At 44.2% G+C, this 25,585-nt stretch overlaps 1 protein-coding gene across 3 annotated transcripts in view; it reads right to left on the bottom strand.

Moving 5' to 3' along the window:
- The window catches only part of DNAJC6 (DnaJ heat shock protein family (Hsp40) member C6), a 50,672-nt gene that overhangs the window by 21,876 nt on the left and 3,211 nt on the right, over positions 1-25,585 (bottom strand). For 2 of the 3 annotated variants that reach the window (XM_069861946.1, XM_069861947.1), the window contains exons 1-4: positions 16,049-16,241; positions 2,246-2,396; positions 1,224-1,273; positions 970-1,118 (exon numbers count right to left, since the gene is read on the bottom strand). In XM_069861946.1, coding sequence (XP_069718047.1) covers positions 970-1,118; positions 1,224-1,273; positions 2,246-2,396; positions 16,049-16,241 — 543 coding nt within the window. Of the gene's footprint in view, positions 1-969; positions 1,119-1,223; positions 1,274-2,245; positions 2,397-16,048; positions 16,242-25,585 lie in introns of those variants that run through there. The other variant, XM_069861948.1, reaches the window with a different exon arrangement.

Here is a 25,585-nt window from a genome sequence, read left to right as displayed (position 1 = left end):
TCTCCTCTCAAAAACAGCAACACTGATGCACCACAACCAAGCAAGACTGAAGATTCAGAGCCCTTGACTTATTTGAAGTCATGGTTGGTTACTGATTGCCACTGAGAAATTTGCTTCAAGTGTGATTTCTGATGATCAGAGCAATTGATGAAGATATACTCCAAATCAGAAGTGAAATGAGGTTTATGCAGCACAAGATTTGCCTACCCTGACTGAGGGTTAACCCTGGCAACTGCTTTTGCCTTTTTTCTTGAAGGCAAAGAAAAATAAGAAATTTAAGAAATTTATGAAAGAAATCATCACTCCCTCATGTGAGAGAGAAAGAAAAGAAGTTCTCTGAAAGATTAGATCTAATCTCGCATCTCAACAGCAGTATTTCATAGAGATTTCCTCTAAAAGCCGTTAATGAACCAGAGCTCTGCAATGCTCTCATGTGCTGTTCTGGTTTTAGAGAAGGAAACTGGGGCAGAAAGTGGAGATGGGTTTTTAAAGTCATACGCTACTGGAAGAGCCAAAACGCCCCTTGGATCCAGTTTCTAGTCCTGTGCTTTGCCTGCTAAGGACTCCTGCTTGATTAAAGCACAACTACAGGATTGTTCAATGTGAAAATAATCTACATTCTTTATTGGTAATTTCTTCAAAGTGCTTTCATTTTACTCCATATTTCTCTGCAGCAGCTTCTAATAGCTACGTAGAAGCCAAGAGCAGCATAGGCTCAACTTAGGGCAGTGCTGATTTCTCTCACAGGCTCCTAACACAAGTATTATGTTCTGAACTTTCCAGTTTTAACCCCTGCAGTCCCAGGCATCAGCTAAAACCCAGAAACAACCACAGCAGCTTAGAAACACCTGTAATTCCTTTTCCATCTCCTTGCATTCTGACACAATCAGGACAGACAAAAATGGCATGGTCCCCCTTTTCCAAAGAATTTCCCCCCTTGCTCTTGTTAATCTCTCAGAAGACACTCACACGGTTGTGGAACTTGGCACTGCGATAATACTTGGGTGACAAGTTGAAGACTGTGTAGTGGTCAGGATGTCTGGAATCCAAAAACGTCCGTACATCTTCAATGTGGTTCCTGAATCCTAGTTCAACGCCTTCAGCCGGAAAAGACATCACTGGAAATATAAGAAGCAGTCAGGCTGAACATGCATCATAACGTGTTTACGAATTTTTAACCCTGGGATACAACAGGTATTATTTATCTGATAAGCAGTACTTACCTATGATTCTTGAGGTAATGTATGAAATATCTAGCTCGCCCTTGGTGTAACTAAAGGAAGATAAAGCAGGAGACAGAAATTATGCACACATTTACAGAAAACAGCACACGCTAGAGGGACTAGGAGAGGAGTGTTTTTGCACAAAGATCTGCTTATGACACAATGGAAGAATGATATGAAAATTTTTTGATAAGAATGTTTGGACTTGATGATCCGGTGGGTCTCTTCCAACCTGGTTATTCTATGATTCTAAAACTGATTCTTTGTACTTTGTCATTACACCCTAAGAAGAGGGTGCAAATAGCTTTCTCCAGACAGTGACCCAGCCTTCTCTTCTACATATGCAATTAACTGGAAGCAGAAGCTTGAAAAAATGGTCCCTCTTCCCTTCTGTCATTAATTTTCAGTGCCAGTTTTCAGAAGAAATCTCCAGTAGTCTGCTACTTTTCAGATCCCTCAAAGCCTCTGAGGTCTTCCATTAAGTCTCTTTAATTTATTGTAGCCCCTGTATGACACACAGGCAGGTAGAGCGCCAAGCACAGGGGACAACACCAGCAGAAGTAACCAAAGCAAAGTCAGCTCAGCTACTTCTTCAAGGCAAAAGGTAGCTTTAGCAAAGAGAACAGTTGCATCAGCAAGAATAGGCTCCCCTGCCCAGCAAAAGAAGGTGTACGACATGAGCCAATTTTCAGAGACAAAATATTCAAGTGGTGCTTGAGCAGAATGACCCCATAGAAGTCGACAAAGGAATTAGTGACGAAGTGCTCCACTTCACTGGGGAGGCCTTTTCCAGATTCCAGGCTCACTTACTGCAAAGCTTAGATTTTTCTTATTTTGGTTTTCCAGTTTCCTTGAAGTCAAATACCAATTATGAGACAATCAAATAAGTCGCTCGTGATTTTCACCTTCTTCCTTCCTTAGGTTACCGGGAAGTTATACTGTGCTAGCTAAGACAGCAGCTCAAACTGGCACTTTGCAGCTAGTGATTTTACCTGTACTGGGCAGCTTCAGCCGTACTGTACCTGGCAACAGATTGCATGACCTTTGAAGATGTATCTTTCAGGGTATCCTTCAGGTTATCCTTCAGATTGCTGAAGAGTCTCCCTGCTCCTCCTTTCACCATATCTAGCAAGCCTCCCCCATAGCTGGACTCCATGTCTGGTGATGAAGCACCTTCAAGCATAACAAAACCAAAGCCAACATCACTTATTTGGAACAAATCCACAGAGCCACCAAACCCACTGCCCTATTCAGACCAATTGTATTCACACGCACTGCTGCATGTCAAGCACAGGGCAAAAGTAGTTTTGAAGTCATGATTTTCCATAGATAAAAGAGCACATTCTTGCTGCCAGCTGGGCTCAGAAACCATCAGCAACACTCTGGTTTGTATGTAGGTTGACTGTGCAGTATGGACAACCACGAAACAATCTCCCTCACCTCTCAATCCAACCCAGTGCAGGACCAGCCCTCCAGCATGCAGCGAGTTTGCTGTTCATAACCAAGACCAAGCGACTTGCACAGGGGTAACAAAAAGGCACTACTTTATACGATAGCTCTTCAGCCTGACTGTCTCAGCTACCAGTTTGACTGCAGGTGATGACTGAAGGCTGTCTTATGATCATCTCTTTCTGTAGATACAGAAGTCCTCATAGTGATTTTAATGCGCTTAGTCCAGTTAGATTTGCTTGAATGGGATAAGATAAAAGTTTGGCTTTTTCATGAAAAAAGAAGGAAGTTCAGGAATTAAATTTTCCAGGTGAGGATGAGAACCTTTTTGGATATTTGTATGTTTGCAGCCTTAGTACAGGACTCGGCAAATTGCCTAGGCTAAAGCAGAGCAGGGCTGAACTCCTTGGTAAGCTTTTCCTACACAGCTTGAAAAGGCACGAAGTTGCAAGAGCAGCAGGAGACTAACACAGACCAAGAGCCATTTAAAGCGTTACTTTGGTGGACTGTGATATGGCCTTACACCTCAAATGTTTGCATTTTGCAATTATAATAGAATAACTATTCCACTGTCTTAACCAAGGGCAAAATTGTTGCAGCCTTCCTTATTATAGCACTGCTGTGACAATAGCATTATCCTTAGAAAAGTATAATAAATTAGATGTAGATTTGAATAAATGTGATTTTGTTCTTCTGCAGGAATTGAGTTATTGGATGCAAACCCAGTAAAATAATGCTTTACTTGCCTATTAGCTACAAATTAAGCTCTTGACTACTTAAAAATTGCTTTCTGCTCACTAGGCCTTAATTATTTTGAACTCGGCCAACTTTAACTACATTACTTATACCTTTGTTACCTCACGTCAGATTAGTCAGAAGACCTAGAGCCTCTTGCACAGCAAACAGAGCAACAAGCAATCTATGTAAATGCATGCCACGCTCTCAGGTAGCCTCATAATCAAGACAGCATCTGCTAAGAGTTTCCCTTCTCAGAGCACCCAGAAACTTCAAGAACATTTGTCCTGCTGTAGAGCCACAGGACAGCTGCTTTGCCAGTTATTATTAATTACTCCAGCGCTCAGAAATGGGGCAGATTTATCATGGTTAAGGCAGGCTGGTGGCATTGCCAGCGCTCATTATACATTTTACAAAGAGACCTTACAGCTATCACTTCTCTGGTTCTAGATCACATCCGTGAGTGGTGTTAGATACATGCTACGGAAATATTGCTCACATTACCAGAAGAAATATTCTAGAGGCATTCAGATTGTTAAGAAACATGAAAAAAAAAAACCCCTATATCTAAAAATGCTCCTACTGACTTATTGTGTAGATTACCAAACCCATTTAAATGGCATTCACTCTTCCAAACCCAGACTAAGCCATCAATAAATATAGTAAATATCTATTAGTAAAGTGATGCTGTTTATTCCCCTGTGCACAGAGGGTGCTTAATGCACTCTGATGCTGGCATGATCCACATGCACGTGATCCATGTGCTAGACCAGTAAAATCAGAGGCCGTATCTTTCCTTCTGCACTCTGCCAGCTTCAGAACAGAAGATGCCTTCTCAAGGCACAGAAATATTTCTTTTGCCCAACCACTTGCAAGCATCTACTTTGCATATGGTTTTTAAAAAAGAAACAAAAATGAGAAGGGAAAAAGAAAAATCAAAGTAGCTCACTGGCTTCCAAGTATGAAATCAGTGTTTGATCATTCTTCAAAAACTTTGCTTGCGTATAACTGCGTGCTAGGAGAGCCTGCAGTGGAAGGAAGAGGTAATGTTCAAAAGGTACTTTTGGCTCTACAGGTTGGCTTTTAAAAGAAAGGGAGGCAGGAAGGTGGTAACTTGGAACAAGGACGGGGGGCAAAAAGACCAGAGAACCAATGGCACTGGAGAAATTTTATTGTTGGCAATGCTGTAGGAGAGCAACAGAAAAGCTTCAGGAGCATGAAAAGACTAGAATCTTTAGAATGCCCTGGTAGGGGAGAGAGGAGGCTGGAGCAGGCAGAGAGAGAGAGACAGAGAAGAGAAGACAGCAAGATAATAAGAGTTTCACTGTATTCCTAAAAGAAGCAGCAGCAATTAATTCCAAGTTTCCAATGTACACTAAAATGGAGAGACAGAAAGGATGGCTAATGTAGAAATACAAGCTGGTGCTACTTAACCTAGAGCACAAAAACAGTATTTAAGATTTAATGTAAGGTGATATTACCTAGCTATTGTGAAGCTATTGAGGAAGCTTCGAACATAGCAGCACTTGGTGCTGTAATTTGCTCCAGTATCTTTTAGTCACTGGATCAGAGCAGCATCCTCGGTGCTGACAGTCTTTTGCAGTCAATAGGAATGATACAGTCTCCACAGACTGTTCATAAAAGAACAAAACAAGTACATTCAAAGTCTCTGCTAGACAGCATCTCTTACAAAGCATAAGGATGTATAAAGGAGCAGAAAGGGTCAATGCATTAACACATAAACCTGACAATATATACAGAAACCCACAAGAACAGCAAAAAAAATTTGATTAAAAAAAAAAAAAGTAGCCTTCCCTTGCATTTTTTTTTCTGAATAAAACATTTCTGTGCTAAGTGTCCTTTGCAAATGGAGACCTTCACAGCCACTGCAGACCTTTCCAAAGGATGGCTGTGCTACCCTGGGCCACAAGCAACAGCCCCTGGAACAGAGCACCAGGATGGGAGGGCTGAGCCCCACATCCCACACAATTTGTGTGCAAGTCAGCCACCTGCCCACGCATCACCCACCACTGCCCTGAATCATGCTCAGAGACAGCTGTCTTTATAGCTTTGATCTCTTCATCATATAAGTCTTGAGAAACAGCAGTTGTGTTTTCCCTCAAGCACATTGGTAGAGGACTAGGACCTCTTCTGTGGTAGAAGCAGGACCACGGATACCTGCTGAGTCTGAAGGGATAATCCCATTGTTGCTCCCTCTTGGAGCCCTGCAGGGAGGAGGTTCAGGTTTCACCATGTAGATAGGGTAATCGCCACTATCTTGGTCAGGATATTGGGTTGGCGACATAATGGCACTTCCCTGCTCAGAAAGATCTTCCTACCAGAGTTGTGTGGTAAGTTCAGAAGAGGGAAATAGTTCTCTCCCTTAACACAATGGCAAAAGACACACTCTGTATTACAATGAAGAGCATGAAGCACATGACACCCTCTTCCTCCCCTCTGTCCCACCAGGAACTGTATCCCATTTGCTCATTCTGCAGCCAAAGCCAAAATTAATACTCGCAGTCTCCACATAAGCTCCAAAAGCACCTTTTGCTATGGCAGAAATGAGAGCTCATGAGCTTGTCTGACCAGAAATACTCTGCTGCAAGTAAGCAGTGCAGGAGCCTGCCATGTGGCTCAGATCCCAGTTTTCACCACGTTATCACATAGCAGTTCAGGTAATGTTGACCATGGGTTGGAGTTGCCGTCTAGAAATCTCATTATGGAGAATTAGTGTCTATGTATATGAAGTGCATCTTGTTCCTTACACGGCAAGAACTCTTCATTAACCTAGTTGCTGGATATTCCCCAAAAGGCTTAGCGCACTTCAGAGACACACTTCTGACCTGTATTTGTAGCACAGGTTTCAGAGGGATCAATTGCTCACTGCAGCCTTTTCATACCCTAGTAAAGGAACTTGTAAAGTTTTACTGCTGCATACGCGCTGCAAAAGTGTGCCCAAGATGCACGGGGTAACTCTTGTTGAATAGCTCTGTCAGGTGACGACAACAATGATCTCCTCACTGAAGCACTTCAGGTCAATGGAGTGGCACGAAAGAGTAAACTTCATCCATTCAGTTGACAAGTTGAAGTTTGCATTTATTCTAGACAAAGCTCTGAGTTAACACCTGCTCAGAGAAGAGACTATTCAGTGTTCAGAATGAGCCTCCAGCAGTCACCAAATAAAGCAACAACCTGCTGCATCTTCTTACAGAAGTAAAATATGTCATGTTGTAACATTCCTGTCACACTTCTCTCTCCTTATCAGCCAAAGGGTGGGAATTCTCAGGGCAGGTTACAACTGAAGGAGCCTCTGCTAACACCAGCCTCGTGCTGTACAAGGAGCTGGAAAGTGTATAAGTCTTAAAGCACTTAAGCTCTCTCCTTGCTCTGTAGCTAATTTTTACAGAGTATCAGGAGAAGGATGTGCAGTGCAGGAGGAGAACTTCTCCCAAGGCAGAGACTGCCAAGACACTGTGGCAAATGCTGTGTCCCTATAGACATGTCCCACCAGAGCAGGTGCACAGCTTTGGAGGAGAACACTGCACTCATTGGGGAAGTTCAGAAGGAGGTACTCTGGTACAGGGAAAGCTGAGCAGAGTCCTCTCCCTGCAGTCCCATCATGACTCACCAAAGACACAGGCATTATGCCCGAGTGATAAGAATTGCTTTAACTGGACAGCTTTGGGGTGTTGGGAGCTTAAGGAGAGACTCGTACTCATCCAACCTGTCCAAAGAGACCCACTGTGACCTGTCTTCCCTTAGTATAGCAAACCCAAAGCATATATATTTGCCAAACTATGAAGCTCATCTTCTGCATATGGACAGAGAAAGAAAGTGCACTGTATTCAGAAGGGAAATACCTCCCTCCTCCCATACCCCCACAAAGGACCACTCGCCTCATCTCCTCTTGCTTCAGTCCCACAGGTAGTGTTTGTGCCTAGTGCCATAAGCAAAGACACTTAAACCAGTCTTGTTTAAAAGGCTGAGGCTTGGGGTCAGAAATGGTGGGTGAACGAAGCTGGTGTGACCCTGCATGATGGGGGCATCAGCCACCACCACCTGCAGCAGGAGCTTTCACAGGAGACCACTGAGGAGGCAGCACCAGACGGCTGCATGCTACCACCAGCTGATGGAGATGCTCACTGCTTAAAGCAGCTGGAAATGCCCAGTCTGGATCCCTTCCCTGCAAAATCTGCACACTATGGTCCTCATCTTCCTGGGGGTTCCCTGAGTACCAGCCTCTCCAGCCAACCCACAAACCCTATAAACCACAAAGTATGAATTCCACCTCCCTGGAGAACTAAGAGGGAAATGAGGCAACATCTAAAAAGACATTTAAGACCATGTCAGTTGGAAAATTTATGCTGATGAAGCAATACTTAGTTTGAAAGCAGGGAGGTGAGAGCAAGATGTCTAGAAATTGCAGATCAGGCAGCTAAGTACTGTGTTTCATATGTTACTTAGGAAGAGTAAGTAGACTCATTTTGCCTGTAAAGGGCAGACAGAAAGCAGACATGAAACCATAGGAAAGGAAGCAGGTTTACCTCAGTCTGCCCATACTATACATAATAGTATCTTCAATATCAAACTTTTTTTTTGGCTCAGAGAGCTACTGCCTGTTCTTTCATTAGAGACAGAGCGAGGAAAGAGCCACACTTTGCCTGTTCCTTATCACAATCTTTCTCCAGAAAAGCATTAAAGCTTTCATCTTTCACACCCCCAAAATGAGGGGTGGGAGTATTAAGTGTTCTTCTGTTTTCTCTTTCTACAGTACCATGACAGCCTGACACTATGATGAGAAAAAACTTGTTAGCTGTCCCAAATTCCACATTCCCCAAAGTTTTCAGCTTCTCATGACAGCCTTCTCGCTCCCCACAAATTATTATTGGGGAAGGGGAGTTGTTTGCTTGCCTTTCTTCCCAGACTTTACCACGGAACAGCATGAAAAGAGGGCAAGGGATGCGGTGGAGGCGTCCCTGTGCCTTGGCAGAAAGGGCCCTGAACTGAAAGGAGTTGAGCCTCTGTTGCTGTGGCTTCAGCAACAAAGCACAAATTGTTTTTAAGGAACACTCAGCAAAAAAATGATACTATTTGTGCTTCTGCCTCCCCCCAGCAGCCACGCTAGCTCACGTTCCTCCCACACGCAAGTCTCCCAGCAAAGTCTGTGTATTGTGGGACAACATTTCACACCAGCACTAGGGACATAAAGCCAGGCTGCTGTGGCCCCATCATCATGTTTATGGGCTTCACCTCAGCATTGCGTGAGAGCCCACACAGCATGCAAAGGGTAGGAGAAGCAGCCCTGGTGCAGGCACTCCTGCCACAGCATTATTAAAACATCCTCATATAGGTACATCACGTATGGAGGGGCATATATGTGCAAAAAAACTGGGCAGACAGCCAAACATCCCCAGGCAGAGCAGAGTCCCCATATCCCTGGGCACCCTCAGCATTCCCAGCTTCTGCCGCTCCCCACACTGAGTCTATCTTCCACGCTCAGCACTTCAGCTTTAAGGGAATTGCAAATCAATTTGTAGGCATTACTGGAAGAATTTAAATTCCTGTTTCAAGGGGGTTGGTGGCAGGTATTTCTAAATGGAAACCTCTGGGCAGGTGGGCTCCTTTGCATCATCCAGTGATAATCAATACTATTTAGATCAGAGTGCTCCATTTGTCAACTATGTTTTAAGAACATGATCTCAGGGCCCTGAAGCCCAGTCCTCCCTAACTGCTCCTTCCAGCACATTGCTCTCTTCTGTACAGCTGAGCTTTTCCACATTTAAGCAAAGACTCTTGAACATCTATGCTATTATTTGCACTTACTTCCTCTCTTGGATCAGATGCAGCCCAAGAGTAATAATTATATCAACTTTTTAATAGGCACTGGGTGGTGGTTTGCAAAGGGGCTGGGGAGAAACCAGCAGACACAGAGGCAGCTAAAAACAGTGATAATGGGGCATTTGCAGGAACGAGAATGCTCCTACCTGCAGCAGTTACTTGCAAAGTAAGTTCCTCAGACTCACACAGACCCTGAAGACTGATTTTTTTTCTTATTTTTCTTTTTTTTTTTTTTTTTTGCTATCAGTTTCAGCTGAGCCCTCCTTCACCACTGTCCCAGATTCCTGGTAGAGTTAGATTCCGTACAAGGATAAGCACAGATAGCTTAGTGTTATTCTGCAAAAATAAACATCAAAACACACGCAGAATAAGAACTGCAGGACAACAGCAGCAGAGCAGGCTCCTACCACTTGTTAATGCCATTGCTGAGACCCCCAAATGCAGTTTTTACTCATCCTGATGCTTTAAAACACTTAGAGGAGGCATGCAAGCAGAAGGCTGCTTTAGCAAGTGTAATCCCCAAGAAAAGAGGTTAAAGCCCGGAAGAATGACTTCAGCATGGCCAAAGGGAAGTTTAAGATCAGTCTAAAACAACGTTTGCACTGTCTAAGGGGACAGGAAAGCAGGAGATGTACTATGAGCCAAGGAGCCTAATGCATAAGGGCTCATCAGATCACAAATCACAGGAGATTCTAAACCACTATTATCCCTCACCCCAAAACCTGCACAGTCTGGCTATTTTGCAATATGCATTTTAACTGTAAGACAGCTCAAGACAAAACCCAGCGGTTCTTGAGTAGGAGGGGAAAGCTGGATTCACCAGAGGCAAGTTGGGGTCTGACTACCCAGAGAGTAGACATGGCCACAGAGAGCCCCCCAGAGCACGGCCAACTCTGACACGCACAGGGAAAACCAGAATATTTATTTCCTAATCAGGCAATTAGCATTAAACATAGACAAAGGCAGCAAAACAAACTGCAACTGTATAGACAATACTAGGTGAGGCTGAGAGAGAATGGGCTACAGGAGGTAAACCAGAAAGAGTTTCCAGCTTTCAGGAGGCAAGGACATGCAGCTGCCAAAGCCTCTGCTCCCCAGTCAATACCTGAAGGACCAGTCGAGTGCACGGAGGGTTCAGCACAAACCCATCTTGTGGCGCAGACAACCCAAGCATTAAGACACCTTCAATAATTCATTCAAATAAGGGAGCAGTTTTGGGGCAGAGTTGTTGCTTAGGGTGTTTTGTTTGTTTATTTAGGGTTTTTCACTGCAACTTACAGCAATTAGCTGGCACTGCAGCTCTCAAGACTTCTTGCCTGGATAGATAAACTGCCTCAAGACCCAAAGTTGCATTGCTACCTGCCTAAGAACTTCTTGGCAGCTTTGCCTCTGACAGAAGGGTCAACCCCATGGTGTTCTGCCCTCCTCACTCCCTAAAGCTATGAGCATCCTTTTCAGATGAAGTCAGGCTGGGAAAATAAAGCCATTATAAGCTTACAAGATGCTCATATACTATAGACACCGAGAGGAAGGAGAAGAGATAGGAGGAACCAAGAAGCTCTCAAAGGAGATGCTTTGAATAGGAAAAGGTTTAAGTTTCCACTTCAAAGAATCGCTGGCACAGGGAGATTTCAGTGCATTTCTACTGTTGGGCAATGCATGTCCAGACAGGCAGCATTGCCTCCCTCCTCAAGGGAGGTACTGACCACAGAAAAAGCTATATTCCCCCCTCCCACAAGAAGTCTAAGTCCCTTTCTCCGTGTGGGCTGGGACAGGGTCCCCGACCTCCCCTGGGAAGCACTTGGAGCTGCAGGCAGCCCATAGCACACAGTAGGGCAGAGAAGCTGAAGAACTTTTTGTGCTCTTCCATGATCAAATGCTAGAACTATTATTGTACGAACCCAAGGCTTTTTATTTGAAGGTGCATTTGAGACTGCCTAAAAGTAAACTTCATGGAAATTTGAAGAATTAAGATATTTCTGCATTTGCTTGACAAATAGAAACTAAAGAATGCTGGTTGCACCATCAACTAAGCAATATGGAGGATTTCCACAAAGAGGGAGGTCTGCTTCCTTTTTTTTAGGACAGTAGTAATGTTGGGGGAGGGAGGAAGGAATCACTCCAGTACTGTGCCAAACCTGTTTCATTTGTTATGTATTTTCCCTTATGAAGCTTGTACTACAGTAAACAAAATGCACGTGAGGCCAGAATGCTGAACTACTAGCATGAACCATGAAATTGGTCTTTAAAAGTTGATTGATATTCTCTCTGCTTCTCCTCCCTGTCAAAACAACAAAAAAAGAAAGCACTACTGCCAACACGAAACCATTCAAGTGTCAAAAAAAACACGAGCCAAACAAAGGAGTTATTAAATGGAACCTCCCTGTTTGAAAATGCAGCTAGAAGAGAATACAAGACAACATTGTCAGTGACAGTCTTTGTCCCTGTGCCAGTGACATGGAGACGTCTCTCTTCTGACTCAGTAAAAAAGAATTACCAGAGTACAAGAGATTATGTTTGCAAGTGTGAAACAGTTCAAGAAATCTCAACTGCAACACTTGGAATTTATTTAAAACACTTTTCTTCTGCAGTTACTCTGCCTGAAGAAAAACGTAGCACAAGCAAGACTATCCTGAGTGTTTAAAAGCTGTTTTGTAGGCTATCTAGTTTATAAATACCACAGAAGAGCATAGAAAGATGTTTTTTCCTTTCATAATATGTATCCTTGCTGTTACTTTAATATCTTATTTTCTAGAGCTTCCTCTTCTTCTTTCAATGCCCAGCTAGCTGCTAAGTAAGAATTATTGAATGCCACAGCAAAACCCAAATAAATTTTGTCTTCACTGCCTGCTTCTCATCTTGTGAGTATTTTCAGCAAAATAAAGAGGCAAAAGGATTACTATATTGATGCTTCTCTTGGAATTTGTTTTTTGAACTCACAATGTTTTATGTCCTGTCAGCTTCAGCTCAAGTCTCTCCTTATCACCCCTTCATCCCCAAACTTCCAACACAGGACCAGCACACTATCTGGAGGACCTGGCAGTTAGCAGTAATGGATAGGTCCCTTCAGAGTCAGGTGCTACAATCATCTTACTGTATTGCATCTAGCATATTCCATAGGAGTTTAAAACATTAAATCAGGAGCTGAACATTCAGCAGTTAAGGTCACGTGCTAAAGTTACACAGAACCCTCTCGAAGCATCACAGAACTTAAGCATAACCCTGTATGAACAGACCACGCTAAGATTTAAATCTGAGATTTAAACCACACGCTGTCCAATAGGGCATTCTGACTGGTTTAAGTCTGGCAAAGTTTAAAGCAACCAAAGACAAGTCATCACACAAGTATCATCAGATACCAGCAGGAACCAATATAGCTGCCCTATCTGAAACAAAGTTTTTGCTCTTGAATCCTTTGAGCTACACCCAGTCCTAACAAGGAGGCAGCCAACATTACTGTGGGTAGGAGTTTCCATTTGTGCTGCATGTGAGCACGCAGGTACCCCAAGCAATCCTTTGAGCAACTTGAATTGTCAGTACTTCAGTTAAACAGCCCACATCAGTGCTCCTCTGTGTGGCACAGGTGATGATGGCAGAAGAATTTTTAACAATCTGAGCCAAGAAGCATTTACCAGTCCCAGAGACTTTGCAAATCTCATTTTCCTAGGCTCAGCTGCTGGACACATCCTATCCAGACCCTCCATCTCAGTGCTTGCACCCCCAGCATGATGGCACAGAGGCACGGTGGGGTCAATACGCCCCCCTGTACCAGATCCCTTTCCAGCCAGGATCAGATCTTGCCTTCCAACAGCACACCCCTCCCCCACACAGAGGGCTCTTGGTTCTTGTTTTTTCCCCTTTCAACACTAAGCAACACCAGTCCAAAAAAAATATTAAGCCAATAACCACAAGTACTCAGCAGTTACAGCATAGCTGTAACCACTGATTATTTTCACTGCAAAAAAACTGTTTATGAGAACACAAGCCCACATTATGAGACAATACCCAAACATCTAATACTTTGAATTAGTTAAAAAAAAAAAACTTAATAGAAAAAACCCACAGCGGCCTGTTCTTTCAACTTGTGTGAGCTAGTGTCATTGCAGCAATAGCAAATACATCTGCACTAGCTAAACCAACAGCAGTTTGCCCTAGAATTGCCAGCACTTTGCCTTCAGCACAAATCCCCACCTAACTGCTATAATTGCTTAATATTAATCTACACACACATCTTCCAGACACAAAGGCTGTTTTTCCACTGCCCCAGTGCAGACCAAGTGTAAGATGTGAGGAGAGAAAGGAAGAGGAAGGTTTCATTCTCCAACTATTTAACTTCCTCCACTACGCTATTTAGCTGCACCCAGAGATGTTCGGCTCGAGCACAGCAACATCCCAGACAGACAGACAAGCTAAGGTGCTGCACTGCATGTCTCACACTGCTGGTGACCAAAGTTGTACCGAGACCGTTTCACTCCTCAGCTGCAAACAGCCATTCCCATAACTCAGGCAGCAGCTGTTCTGCCACACACAAAACCGATTTAAAACCAGGGAAAAAAAAGAAGAAACCCTGAAACGTGAGGGAGGTCGGGTAGTTGGGAAGTACATAACAAGCTCTGATTTGGCCAGGGCACTTCAATGATTTCACTTTCAGGTTCTGCCACCTAATTATGCAGGTGAGATGCTCCCATGCCCACCAAAACCCATCAGCACACTGCCTTTGCACCACCAGTTCATCTCACCCTCCTCCTTCCCAAGGAGTTCAGGTCTTCATCTGAAATATGCTCTAGCGCTGCCCATCTTGGGAATTTGGCATCATTAGTGGGAGGAGAGTCTCAAGTATTTATAATATATTCTCTATTTTAAAAAAAAACAAAACACAGAAGCTAGGTGCTGGACTTTTCCTTGCTCCTCTTAAGCCAAGACCTTAGCCACCTTGTTTTATTGTCTTTCTCTTACACTCCTCCCTAATTCCCCTCCATAACTATCCATCTTCACACTGCATTAAAGATAAATCATGTCCCACAAATCATAAGCAGCTTCAATTATTAAATCACTAGAAATCACAGGCACACCTGAGGGGTGGATATGGTTTTTTAAAGCTTTTAAAATTTCATACTTGGCAAAGAAAACTGTCTTTGCAATGAACTGTTAAAAATTAGGCATTTATCAGCATAAACTGTTTGAATTAACAAGGCAGATACAAGTGTAGACTTCTAGTTTAGCACAGAGCATTACCCTCAATACAGCTTTTTAATATTTCATGTGAGATTTAGAATACCCAGTAAAGGGCCATTATTAAACAGATAAGGTATTTCTTTGAAAAAAATCCTATAAACTCAATTCAAGGGCTGTATTAAGGCCTGACGTCTGTTGCTGCTTAAGCGTCAGATGCATGGTTTACATTGCCTGTAATATTTAGGCAGTGAGAGTACCAAAATCAACTAAGGGAAGGAAACTCTAGTTAACACAGACCTCTTAACCACTAGCTTCCAAATCCCAGAGGCAGCCCTTGATCAAGCCCATGTGTATAAGGGAAGAACATCCTAGAAACTGATAGAGGACATTAATACAATTAAAGCTCTAGGATGTCTTCATGGTTAGTAGCTGAATTGTTGAAATGGCTGAATATTGCACCAAATCTGTAAATGAAGGTATTGTCTAGCTATCTGTGAGCAACCAAACAGAACTATTGCAACAGCAACACTCAAATAATACACTGAGCTGACGCTAGACAAAAGCCATGACTTAACACGAACTGCAGCACGCTCCCACGCCTGGCTGGATGCAAATGCCACATTCTGCAATACTAATGCCTGGGTTCTTAAAGTTCTACGAAATTCATTCAGATAATTGCTCTAACGTAGATATTGAACTGACCTCAATATCTAACCATTGTGGTAGATGCCAATGTAAGAATCCAAATAACCTTAACACAGCAGCCTACTGTGAGTAAGAATCTACTGACACAGGCTATGATTACAAGCAACTGTAGCAGAGACATCACAGCAGCAAATTCAAATACATTTTTAAAGTCCAGGAGTAAAAAAAGTTAAAAAAACAGTGCCAACCCCCAAAGGAACACTTGGAAGCAAATTCAAATGGCAAGTGGGAAAACATGGCTCTGTAATAACATGTGAAAAAAATTCAAGGTAAAACTCTGCCCACCCAAGCCCAGACACAGGTCATTAGGGGCTTTTTTCCCCTTGAGAAAAGGTCACCACATTAAAACAAAGTGATGTACTTTAACTACATGGTGGGTGCCTCGGGCCCATCCCTTTCTTTCATCAAACGGTGCAGTTATCACTGCAATATGACCCCATAACAATGGACGGACATCACATTTGGTCCCCTACAACTAAACGGGGTATTTCCCTGGACAATTTTGATCTTTAGAAGTTCCCCACCAAGGCTGCAGATGTTCATCGTGACGGGCACGTCTAACCAACCAGAACCAGAGCCAGCTCGTTTCAAGAGATCACTTCCAAGCTGTCAGATGGGTACCCTCGATTAACGGTGATCCAGGTAAATCTGAACCTGCAATTTGGAGGCTGGAGCTCTCTCTAACACATCGCCAGTCATACAGACCGTCTGATCTCACGGCGCATCATCCATCAGAATTAATTCCACTGCTTTTAGAGGAGTGGGGGGTGGGGGGGAGTAACAATTAAATGAGTGGGGAGGGATCGCCAAACGCTCCATTTTCGCCTCAGAAGCAGGTGTCCCCCCCTGGGGCCGAGAAGAGAAGAGGAGCCCCCCCACCTCGGACAAAGGGCCGCTGTGTCCCCCCGCCCCGCCCCTACCTGAGCTGTCCATGGTGCTGCCGCCCTCGCCGCGCTGCTGCGGCGCCTGGTGCTGCTGCTGCTGCTGCTGCCGCGCCGGGCTCCGGCCGCTCGCCCCCGCCGCGCCGCCGCCCTCAGCGCCGCCGTCCACCAGCTGCAAGGATTCATAGCCGTCACTGCCCGGCTTTTTCCGGTAGCTCCCGAGCAGGCTCATGGGCGAGCCGGGCGGAGAACCTCCTCTGACGCCGCGGGCAGGAGGGGGAAGAGAAGCGCTCCGGCCGCCCCGAGGGGCGGGACGGGCCGCCTCCTCCCTCCCCTCACCCCCCCGGTACCCGGTGCCGCCCCCGCCCGCCCCTCCGGGGCCCGGAAGCAATCGCGGGGGCGCGGGAGGAGCGTGTCCCCGGCCTCAGACCCCGAGGCGGTGGGCAGGGGAGGGTCCCCCCGAGCGATGCCTTAGCGAGAAAGGCCGGATCTCATTGCTCTCTACAGCTACCTGAAAGGAGGGTGTGGAGAGGAGGGTGCTGGCCTCTTCTCCCAAGTGACAGGGGACAGGACAAGAGGGAATGGCCTCAAGCTCCGCCAGGGGAGGTTCAGGCTGGACATCAGAAAAAAAATTTTCACGGAAAGGGTCATTGGGCACTGGCAGAGGCTGCCGAGGGAGGGGGTTGAGTCACCTTCCCTGGAGGGGTTTAAAGGACGGGTGGATGAGGCACTGAGGGGCACGGTTTAGCGTTTGATAGGAATGGTTGGACTCGATGATCCTGTAGGTCTTTTCCAAGCTAGTGATTCTGTGATCTCCACCACTTCTTGGCTGGTGTGTTCTAGTGAACGTCTCCCTCTTCTCAAGAGGGGTCCTCCAGCTCGGAGGGCTGCCCTTCCTCCTTGGGAAGGGCCAAGGTCACCTGGTTAGGGCTGGCAGAGCCACCTCTGAAGCCTGGAGGAGGAGGGCTGGCACAGCTCTTCTGCACTAAGCCTCCAAAACCCTGAAGAGCATCTTTGGTTGGTGTCTGTCTGTGAGGCTGTGTCACAGCAAGCAGCATTAGCGTCCCTGGCGGCTGCTGCCTTAACACTGGCAGCACCCAGCTGGAGAAACCTTTCTGCCCATTGCAAAGCCCTTTTTGTTGGGTGCCACCAATCTATTTTTAGCTGTTCACACGTAAACAGACTTTAGACCAACACAAAGCGTGTCCTTGGGCAACCGATGAGACATACCTTGCTCAACACAGTTTGCAGGCACGGCTAGCAGATCATAATTTCATTGTACACAGAGCAGAGGAACTGAGGGATGCTCTACAAGAAATGACCACTAATAAACTCTTCTAAATTGACCTTTTCTTTGGTTTTTTTTTTTACTTTAAGGAAAGACAAAGGCAAAAAGAAGCTGTGGCATCTAGACACAATTATGCCTTCAATCTCCCACAGAAAGCACACAAAGCATTGAGCTTAGAAAAGGTAGTGTGGGTTTGCTTCTAAAGCAATAGCGTCAATAAGCGTTTCTGTAGCACTAACCATAACTTGAAATATTACTGTCACTTGGCTTAAACTTTCCTGCTTAATGCTCCAGGGCAGCGGGCATCTGGTACAGCCATACCTCGTCATGTGCTATTGTTTATATAACTCCAGCAATTTTTATATTACAGCACAGACAAGGTACATCTGTGACCCAGAATTGTCTCCAAAAAAAATCAAAGCAGATTTACAAGCAGCAAACTAAGCCAAGCTAACCCTACATAAACGGTTAACAGCTAGCAGCTTGAACCCAAGGTTAGAATTTTGTTTTCTACCCCTTCATTACTGTGCTCTTAATATGCTGGTCTGTATAGAGCAATACAAAGACTCCAATGCTTGTTATTGGGAATAGGTCCCTCTCCCTCTTGGCACCCATATGAAGCAACTTAAGATATATATAAAAAAAAAAGCACAGGTATATTTACTAGGCATCGTAAATATGGACTCTCCTAGTCTGTTGGGCTCTCCTAGTCAACTCGGAATACAACTGTCTTTGTGCTTCAGAATAAAAATGGAAACTTGGGCAGGTTCATTTATGTTGCTTGCTTGGATAGCAGCCTGAAAATGTAGAAAGAGGCTTTCAGGTGAAGGGGTCACATTAAGGCTATGTGACATTTCCATGACTACTCAAGCATGCTCTCACTGGAGACAGCTGCAGTCTGTTAGAGGGAATGAGCTGGGGAACTTGGCACAACAGAACACCCTACACAACCTGCCCCTCATCTTAAAACATAGCCTGTGGTCTCTAGCCTGCTCTGCTGCCTCTATCCACCAACTCAGGGAGCTCAGCTTATGTAGAACTTTGCATCCTAAATCCAGAAGTCATCTCTCTCACTGGTGAGCAGCAAGGGTCTATCTGCATTAGGCAGCAAAAAGAAAGTTCTAGTGGAAGTGTTCTCATGGGAAAACTGTCCAAGCAAAAGGAAAGTTTCACTGCAGCAGGAATTGTAGCTTGCCATTCTCCAAGTACTGCAGCAGGTAGAGCATTTATACTTCCCCAGACAGTGTTTTGTTGTTGCTGCCCACCAGAGCCTCTTTGGCTCAATGTTTGCTATCCAATGTTGATGCGACTGTCGTGTACGTAGAGGCATACTATACTATACTATACTCTACTATACTCAGAAGGAGGGGGGGAAAAAAAAGTTTCTCCTCATTGAATCCATTATTAATCGATTTCTTTCCACATTTGTCCCAGAGTTTGGGGGATCATAGCTTTCTTTCTCTCCAAAGAGTTCCAAAGGAGAATCACTACTGTACCCCTCATCTCCAGCCTGGAGAAAAAGGGTCTGCAAGGCATCAGCACAGGCATCAAGTAGGGACAGAGCAGCCTCTCCAGGGGATCTCAAGGCAGAGGAAGGAGGAGGAAACAGACTGCCAAGTCCTATCTTTCCTCATAATTAGCATCACTACAAACAGAGAGGTGGGATTAGGGAAGCATGCTGTGTGAGATTTAGTTGAATATGCACATTTTCCAGCCCTATGGGAAGTTTAGCTGAAAAGAACATATAAAGTAACGTTCCTCTCTCCCCAATTCTCCCTGCAAGTTGGGCTGATGAAGAGCCACAAGACTCCTCTCTTATGTATAGCATTCTTTATCCTGTAGACCTCGAAAAAAAACCCAAATCAACTAACAAATTGCACATAACTTTCAAAAACGAGAGTAAAGAAAGAACGATCTAGGGAAGCAGCTACTTAGAAACTAATTTATTAACATCCTTGAGGATTTATTGAGTGGTGGCCAATGATACTACAGAACATGGATATATTATGTTTTAATGGTAAGGCTGGCAGGTGCCATGAAGGCTCTGGGAGATATTAACAACGTAAGGGTCATATGTTGTCCAAGACTCAAGAGATACAAACTCTCTTCCCATTACTGACCTTGGAAAAGTCAATTGACTCACCAACTTCTAATTCTGTCTGCCTTTCTCTGTCTGGGTTGCTAGCTCTCCTGGGTAAAGTCTCCTTTCATAGCTGTAATCAAGCACCAACTGTACTAAGGTTCAATTTCATTTTTTACACCTCTCTTCCGAATAGATCAACAATTAAGGCGAAATATTATACTCTTAATTCTTTATGAACACATTCAAGCTGTGGAGTGGTGCAAGAATTAAAAATGTAGCTTGAAAATTAATTTAATATCTAGAGCAATGCCTTTAAAACTCAATAAACTAAACACTTTTTCTAAAGTTCATTTTCACAGTGAAATAACTTTCCCTGCATAAAGTGTTTCCACAAGAAGTCCAAACCCAGGTGTATGTACATAGATAAGGATATAGGGATTACCAGCTATGCTATATGGTATGGACTGCGATCACTGCCAGAAAAAAAAATATATATATAAGACTTGCTCAACCAGCTTTCATCTTTCTCAAGCAGATTTCATGTTTCCATTTTCAACTGCTCATACTGCTGCACAGGGTAGCTCCTTCTCTCCGTAGCCCAAGCTACAATAATTTCTTTCCTGTTTTCTTTCTCCTCATGCACCTCATTCCTTGCAGTGGGACACTGAGCCATCAAAACATGCTCTAGAAAATTAACATTTTAGAGTTACAACCCAGACAGCAAGCATTTTTGCTTTTTCCCTCTTTAAAGCACTCAAATACTAATCAAATAACCTTAATCCACAGGCTCCTGAACTTAGGCTACCTTCAACATTCCTATTACAAGTACTCTATGAAACAGGCTTTAAAAAAAAAAAAAAACAAAAAATAAAACAAAAAACCCAATCCCTCATAATCTCTTTACCTTTCCTTACCTTCTTTGAAACCTTGCAAGAAGCACCCATGGCACTCGGCCATGGTTACGTTCTGGAGAACCCTTTAGCAACCCTGTAGCCCACCCCATCACGTACACAATGCCTCATTATCAAGGACCTCAGCTCTGCTGTCAGCCATCCTGCCAGCAGAAGGAGGCTTAAACACATGTATAAATTGAAGCAGTTTATCAAACTTTTGATGGTCTGGAAAATAACAACCAGCACCCTTTTTGTTTGTTTAGCACCCAGACCTACAGCACAGCCATGGCCTTACACATTAGATAGCAAGGTATTGCTTAAGACTGTGACAATCTAGTTGGTCATCAAAAATTTTGGTGTAGTACAGGCACCTTTCCTGCCCTAAATCTCACTGGGCAGAGAACTAACGGCACTGATAATTGCGTCTATCTCAGCATCACATTTACCCCCAGAAGCCCCATATCCTGATAAAAACACAGCCCAAACCTAAACCCTAGCCCTTCCGCAGCCACCGCGCTAGGCAGGTCACAGCAGCTCAGCCCCAACAGGTAGGGAAGAACACACCCTACAGGGATCAGCTCTGACAAAAACGCCTCTAGCACGATTCTAGCAGGAAAGCAAGCATATCACCACATTTTTCAGTCGGACCTTTCCTTCCAGATCTGCCCCATAGCAGTTTTACTCCATCAGGTACCCATTTCCCTGTGCTCATGAAGTCAGTCCCACTGCCCACCTCTCCAGGAAGCTCTGACATCAGCACCTCCACTTGCAGGATGCTCAAAGCCTCCCCACCTGCCAGCATTTTAACCCTGGTTAAGCAAACCTGATTGAATTGATTACAGCCAGCAAGCTCCTTGCCTGGGATGGACCACCTCAGATACCATCAGCAAGCTTCACAGATGAACTGTAAGAAATAATGCCACTGCATTTAGGATCATTGCTGCCACAGATGAAGAGTTGATTTTTTTTTGTTTTATTTTCAGCCTGATGTGTTCAAACATAAACCAAAGATCTTAAAAACTTAAGGCATATAGCATCACTTAAAGCAGCTTCAAGAAAGTATTACCTCTGGATTGCATCTGCTGCTCTCCATTCAACTCACCTGCTTCTCGTCACCTTAGAAGAGTATTGCATTACCCCCCTGACGAAGGCTTAGTGCAGCAAGGAATGAAAGCAAAGCTACGGTGAGAGCCAAAACAATCCCACCTCAGAAGAGGGTCATAGTTGGGGGTTTATTTGGTGTTTTTTTTAAAGACACCAATTCAGAAATCACAACAGCTAACTAGGGTCATCAGGAAGCTATGTGATATCACCCTTTTTCCTTTACTTCTTGTCCTAAGAAATCCAGAACCAAAATACCTCTTCCTGTCTTCCCACCAAAACCACAATTGTCAAATCAGTCTCAACCTTTACAAGAATTCAGGTTTGGGCCCCTCAGTAAAAGAAGGACATTGGGTAGCTGGAGCGTGTCTAGAGGAGGGCAACAAAGCTGGTGAAGAGTCTGAAGAATAAGTCTTCTAAGGAGCAGCTGAGGGAGCTGGGATTGGTTAGCCTGGAGAAGGGGAGGCCGAGGGGAGACCTTATTGCTCTCTGCAGCTCGCTGAAAGGAGGCTGTAGTGAGGCAAGTGCTGGCCTCTTTTCCCAAGTAACAAATGATAGGATGAGAGGAAATGACCTCAAGTTGTGCCAGGGGAGGGTTAGATTGGATATGGGAAAAAAATTCTTTACTGAAAGAGTGGTGAAGCTTTGGAACAGGCTGCCCAGGGAAGTGGCAGAGTCTCTTTCCCTAGAGGTGTTCAGAAAGTGTGTAGATGTGGCACTTTGGTACATGGTTTAGTGGGCACAGTGGTGTTGGCTTTATGGTTGGTCTTGATGATCTTAGAAGCTTTTTCCAACCTGAATGATTCTATGATTCTAAGAGGCGATTAATAAACTTTTACAGGTACAGCCAAAGGATTTAACTTACAACTCACCTCTGAGGCCAATTTAGAGCAAAACAGTGTCTTCTAAACAATCTCTTTCTCTAAAAATAGCCAGATCCTCAGTCTGGGACTTCCTTGAATTTCGATTGAGTCCTGCCCTGTTGTAGTGTTCGCCATATCCTCCTTCCCTTGAGCAGGGCCCTTGTCAGAGCAGTGGCGAAGGCTGACAAACCAAAACCCCGGGACCTGCCTGTTGCAATTCTGACTTCTGTAGAAGAAGCTTTTCACTTTTCCATGTTCAGATAAGATACGGGTCAAGCACAAATGATTTCAAGGTGTATATGACACTTCTTGTCCTCTCATCTGGAGGCTCCATTCATTACTTTGGCAGGGCCAGGGGCTGGCCAGGAGTATTGATTCCCATGTTTTACTCTGGGAATGGGAACATGATAGTAAAATGGCTACAGGCTCTCAGTACAGTGACAGAAATTCTCTTGATTTCAAAGCAGCATCCAGACTTGTGACAAGGATAAATAAGTGGTATTTGGACTACAGTCAAGGATGCCCATGCTGCTCCTTTTTCTGTATGTGCAGTATAGTGTCCGTACCTGAGTTCAGTGGAGAAATAAGGAGCTATCAAAGCCTACCTGTGAGCAGTGGCTACTTGATGCAGTGTAGCATATGTTACCAGTGTGGGATGCAGTGTGCTGTGGCTAAATAGGACTGGTTTATGAGGATTCAGGTGGAGAGAGGGATCAAATGATCTAATCCTTTGTTAAACACCCCTGGTATCCAGAAACTTCCAAACTGGCTGTTCCTGTTTTGTTCTTCTCTAATGAAAGGCAGATGTGGTCCTGAGAAAGTTTCAGCTATATTTGTAAGTAGGGCTTATCAATTAAACCTTTGCTTTTCTTCATCAGAGGAAGCCTTGAGCCTTTGCTGTAGCAAAGCCTAACTGCAATACTCAGCACCTTAGTGACAGCCGGGCTTCAGAAGCTGAAGCTCCAGTGAATGTGTTTTTCAGTGGATGGACACTGAAGAACATATTCACAAGTGTCTGTCAACCAGCAGCTGTAATTTCATTTCAGAGGTGTTCACAGTCCTTACGCAAGCATCTATAGAAGGGAACCCTGATGGCAGGAACCTTGATGGCAGAGAAAGCATTGCACCTGCTCACACAAAAGTATTGCTTCTGGTCATAGTACCAAAACTTGAATATAATTATCCTGAGAGCATATGGAGTGTTTGAGAGAGACAATTCCACTGCATGCTACCAGGATCCCTGGCAAGGTTGCACTTGCCTTGCTTACCTGCAGAATCAGTCAGGGTACACTGGTTAGCCTGCATGGGTGCTTATCATTATTTTGTTCTGCAGTGACAATAGGATGTATTTGACTCTGTTATTATCTTCTTTCCCATCCTTTCCTCTCCGTGGCAGCACACACCATTAAGTGTATTGCTGTGTCTGCATATTTTTTTTATTTCTTGCCTTTTAGTCTCATTAGAGTGCTGTCAGGGATGATGCACAACTTACTCATTCCAGCCCAAGACTTTGTTTCAGAGTATTCAAGGATTTGACTAGCTCCTCAGCAATGCCGAGCCATAGAGTTGCTTGCCAAAGGCTGTCATAGATGCTAAAAATGTATATGCTTCACAAAGAGAGTGGTGAAATGTATGGGAAAACCTAATCTGTTAGGGGCCATTAAATAGGAGCGTTAGCTCAGGAAGTCCCCAGCCTGCAAACAGTTGGACAATTGGAGGCTGTACAGCCATTCATACAATTCCCCAGATCAAAATCAGATATTTAGGTAAAAGTCAGATATTTTGCTGCGTAACTACCGTTCATTCATCATTTCCCATTCATTGTGAGGTAAGTGGCTAAATACCAAGAAAAATCTGTGCAGAGCCCTCCTGAAGCCTGTTAGCAGGTCTGCAAAATATGTATTTGTGTAATCCCCATTAGAATGAAAAGCATGAGTTCAGAAGCACATAAATACTTCCATTAGCAACAAGAGAAGTTCTATATTAATTAAATGAGACAGAGGTGGGCCTTCAGTCTATACCACAGAAAATTCTCAGCTTTCCTGGCTCTTGCAGCTTTCAACGAGTTGCAAAGCTGAATTACTCAGGCCATGCACTTACAATGCAGATTGCATTAGCACTTCGTACTACTGTGTTTGAAATGATACCATGCCCAGATTTCTTGTGTTTTTGGACACGTAGAAAATGTCCAGAGTGTAATTTTGAATTTTTTTTTCAGCAGGTTATTGTTTGCATTGGAAATGGCTGGTGGTAAAAAACAGGGAAAAAACTTACACAAGCAAGTGAGACATTACAGGCTGACTTCAGCTACTGCTGCTACACACAGGGTCAGACACCAGCAGCAAATAACGTAATGAAAACAGTTAGGTCATTGCTCTCAGGTAGCTCTGACCAAGGATTCCTCAATTCAGTGAGCCTTCCATGAAAACAGAAGGGAAACTGCAGGTGGCATCACTACTTCATTTGAAGAGCTATGGGAAGAGTGTTTCCTTTGGGAGAATAGGCCAGGGCACGAGTGTCCTCACTCCAAGCTTCAAAGTGATGGTTTCTCCTGGATGGATATATAAGCAACATCCAGCTGATGAAGGGTGGGAAGATACAGGTGGGTCAGATAGCACAGGAAGGTTTGCCAGAGACCCAGCACATCCCTTTTAAAGTGGTTCTACTTTCTTACAGATTTTGGCAGTGTATTTTTTTATCTAATACTAGTAGGAAAAATTATATTCTTGGAGCTTTGTTGTTCCGGTTGCTAAATTAAACATAAATGATGTCTGTCTCAGCTCACAGTATCTACTGGCTTACAGGTCCTGCATCCCACCTAATTGATGCAGTTTGAGTTCAGAGTTATGACTGTTCATCATTCCAAAGCAATACTCAAGCAAACACTAGCAGGCTGCATATGCTCCCTCCCACAATGCTGTTTTCAATCTGCAGGGTGCTCCACAGTTTTGGAAGAATAACTTGGATGTAATTCAAGGGGAGAGACATACAGTTGCATTGGCATGGGAATAGCTTGCAGCATCTTTCATAGGAGTGGTTGGACTCGATGATCCGATGGGTCTTTTCCAACCTGGTGATTCTATGATTCTATGGTTCTATATCATCATGACTCTGGATGCAGGCTGTAAATTCAGTGGCCCAGGAGTCTGGTCCACAGAGACGTTGCAGCCCCTTTAAGCAAGGCAGGGGCCAGGGTTGGGTATGAATGCCCTCAGCCTTTTCCTGGTGACTCATTTGCACCACAAAGGGTAACAAACCCCACTTTGCTAATTCCTACAACACTAATTGAATCAGCCTCTTGTGGATGCCACAACTTGGTCACCTGCCTGGGAGCCTTCAAGACACTAA

This window comes from Phaenicophaeus curvirostris, chromosome 8 (assembly GCF_032191515.1).
Source record: "Phaenicophaeus curvirostris isolate KB17595 chromosome 8, BPBGC_Pcur_1.0, whole genome shotgun sequence".
Classification (NCBI taxonomy): Eukaryota; Metazoa; Chordata; class Aves; order Cuculiformes; family Cuculidae; genus Phaenicophaeus; species Phaenicophaeus curvirostris.
This window is presented reverse-complemented; position numbering and strand designations above follow the sequence as displayed.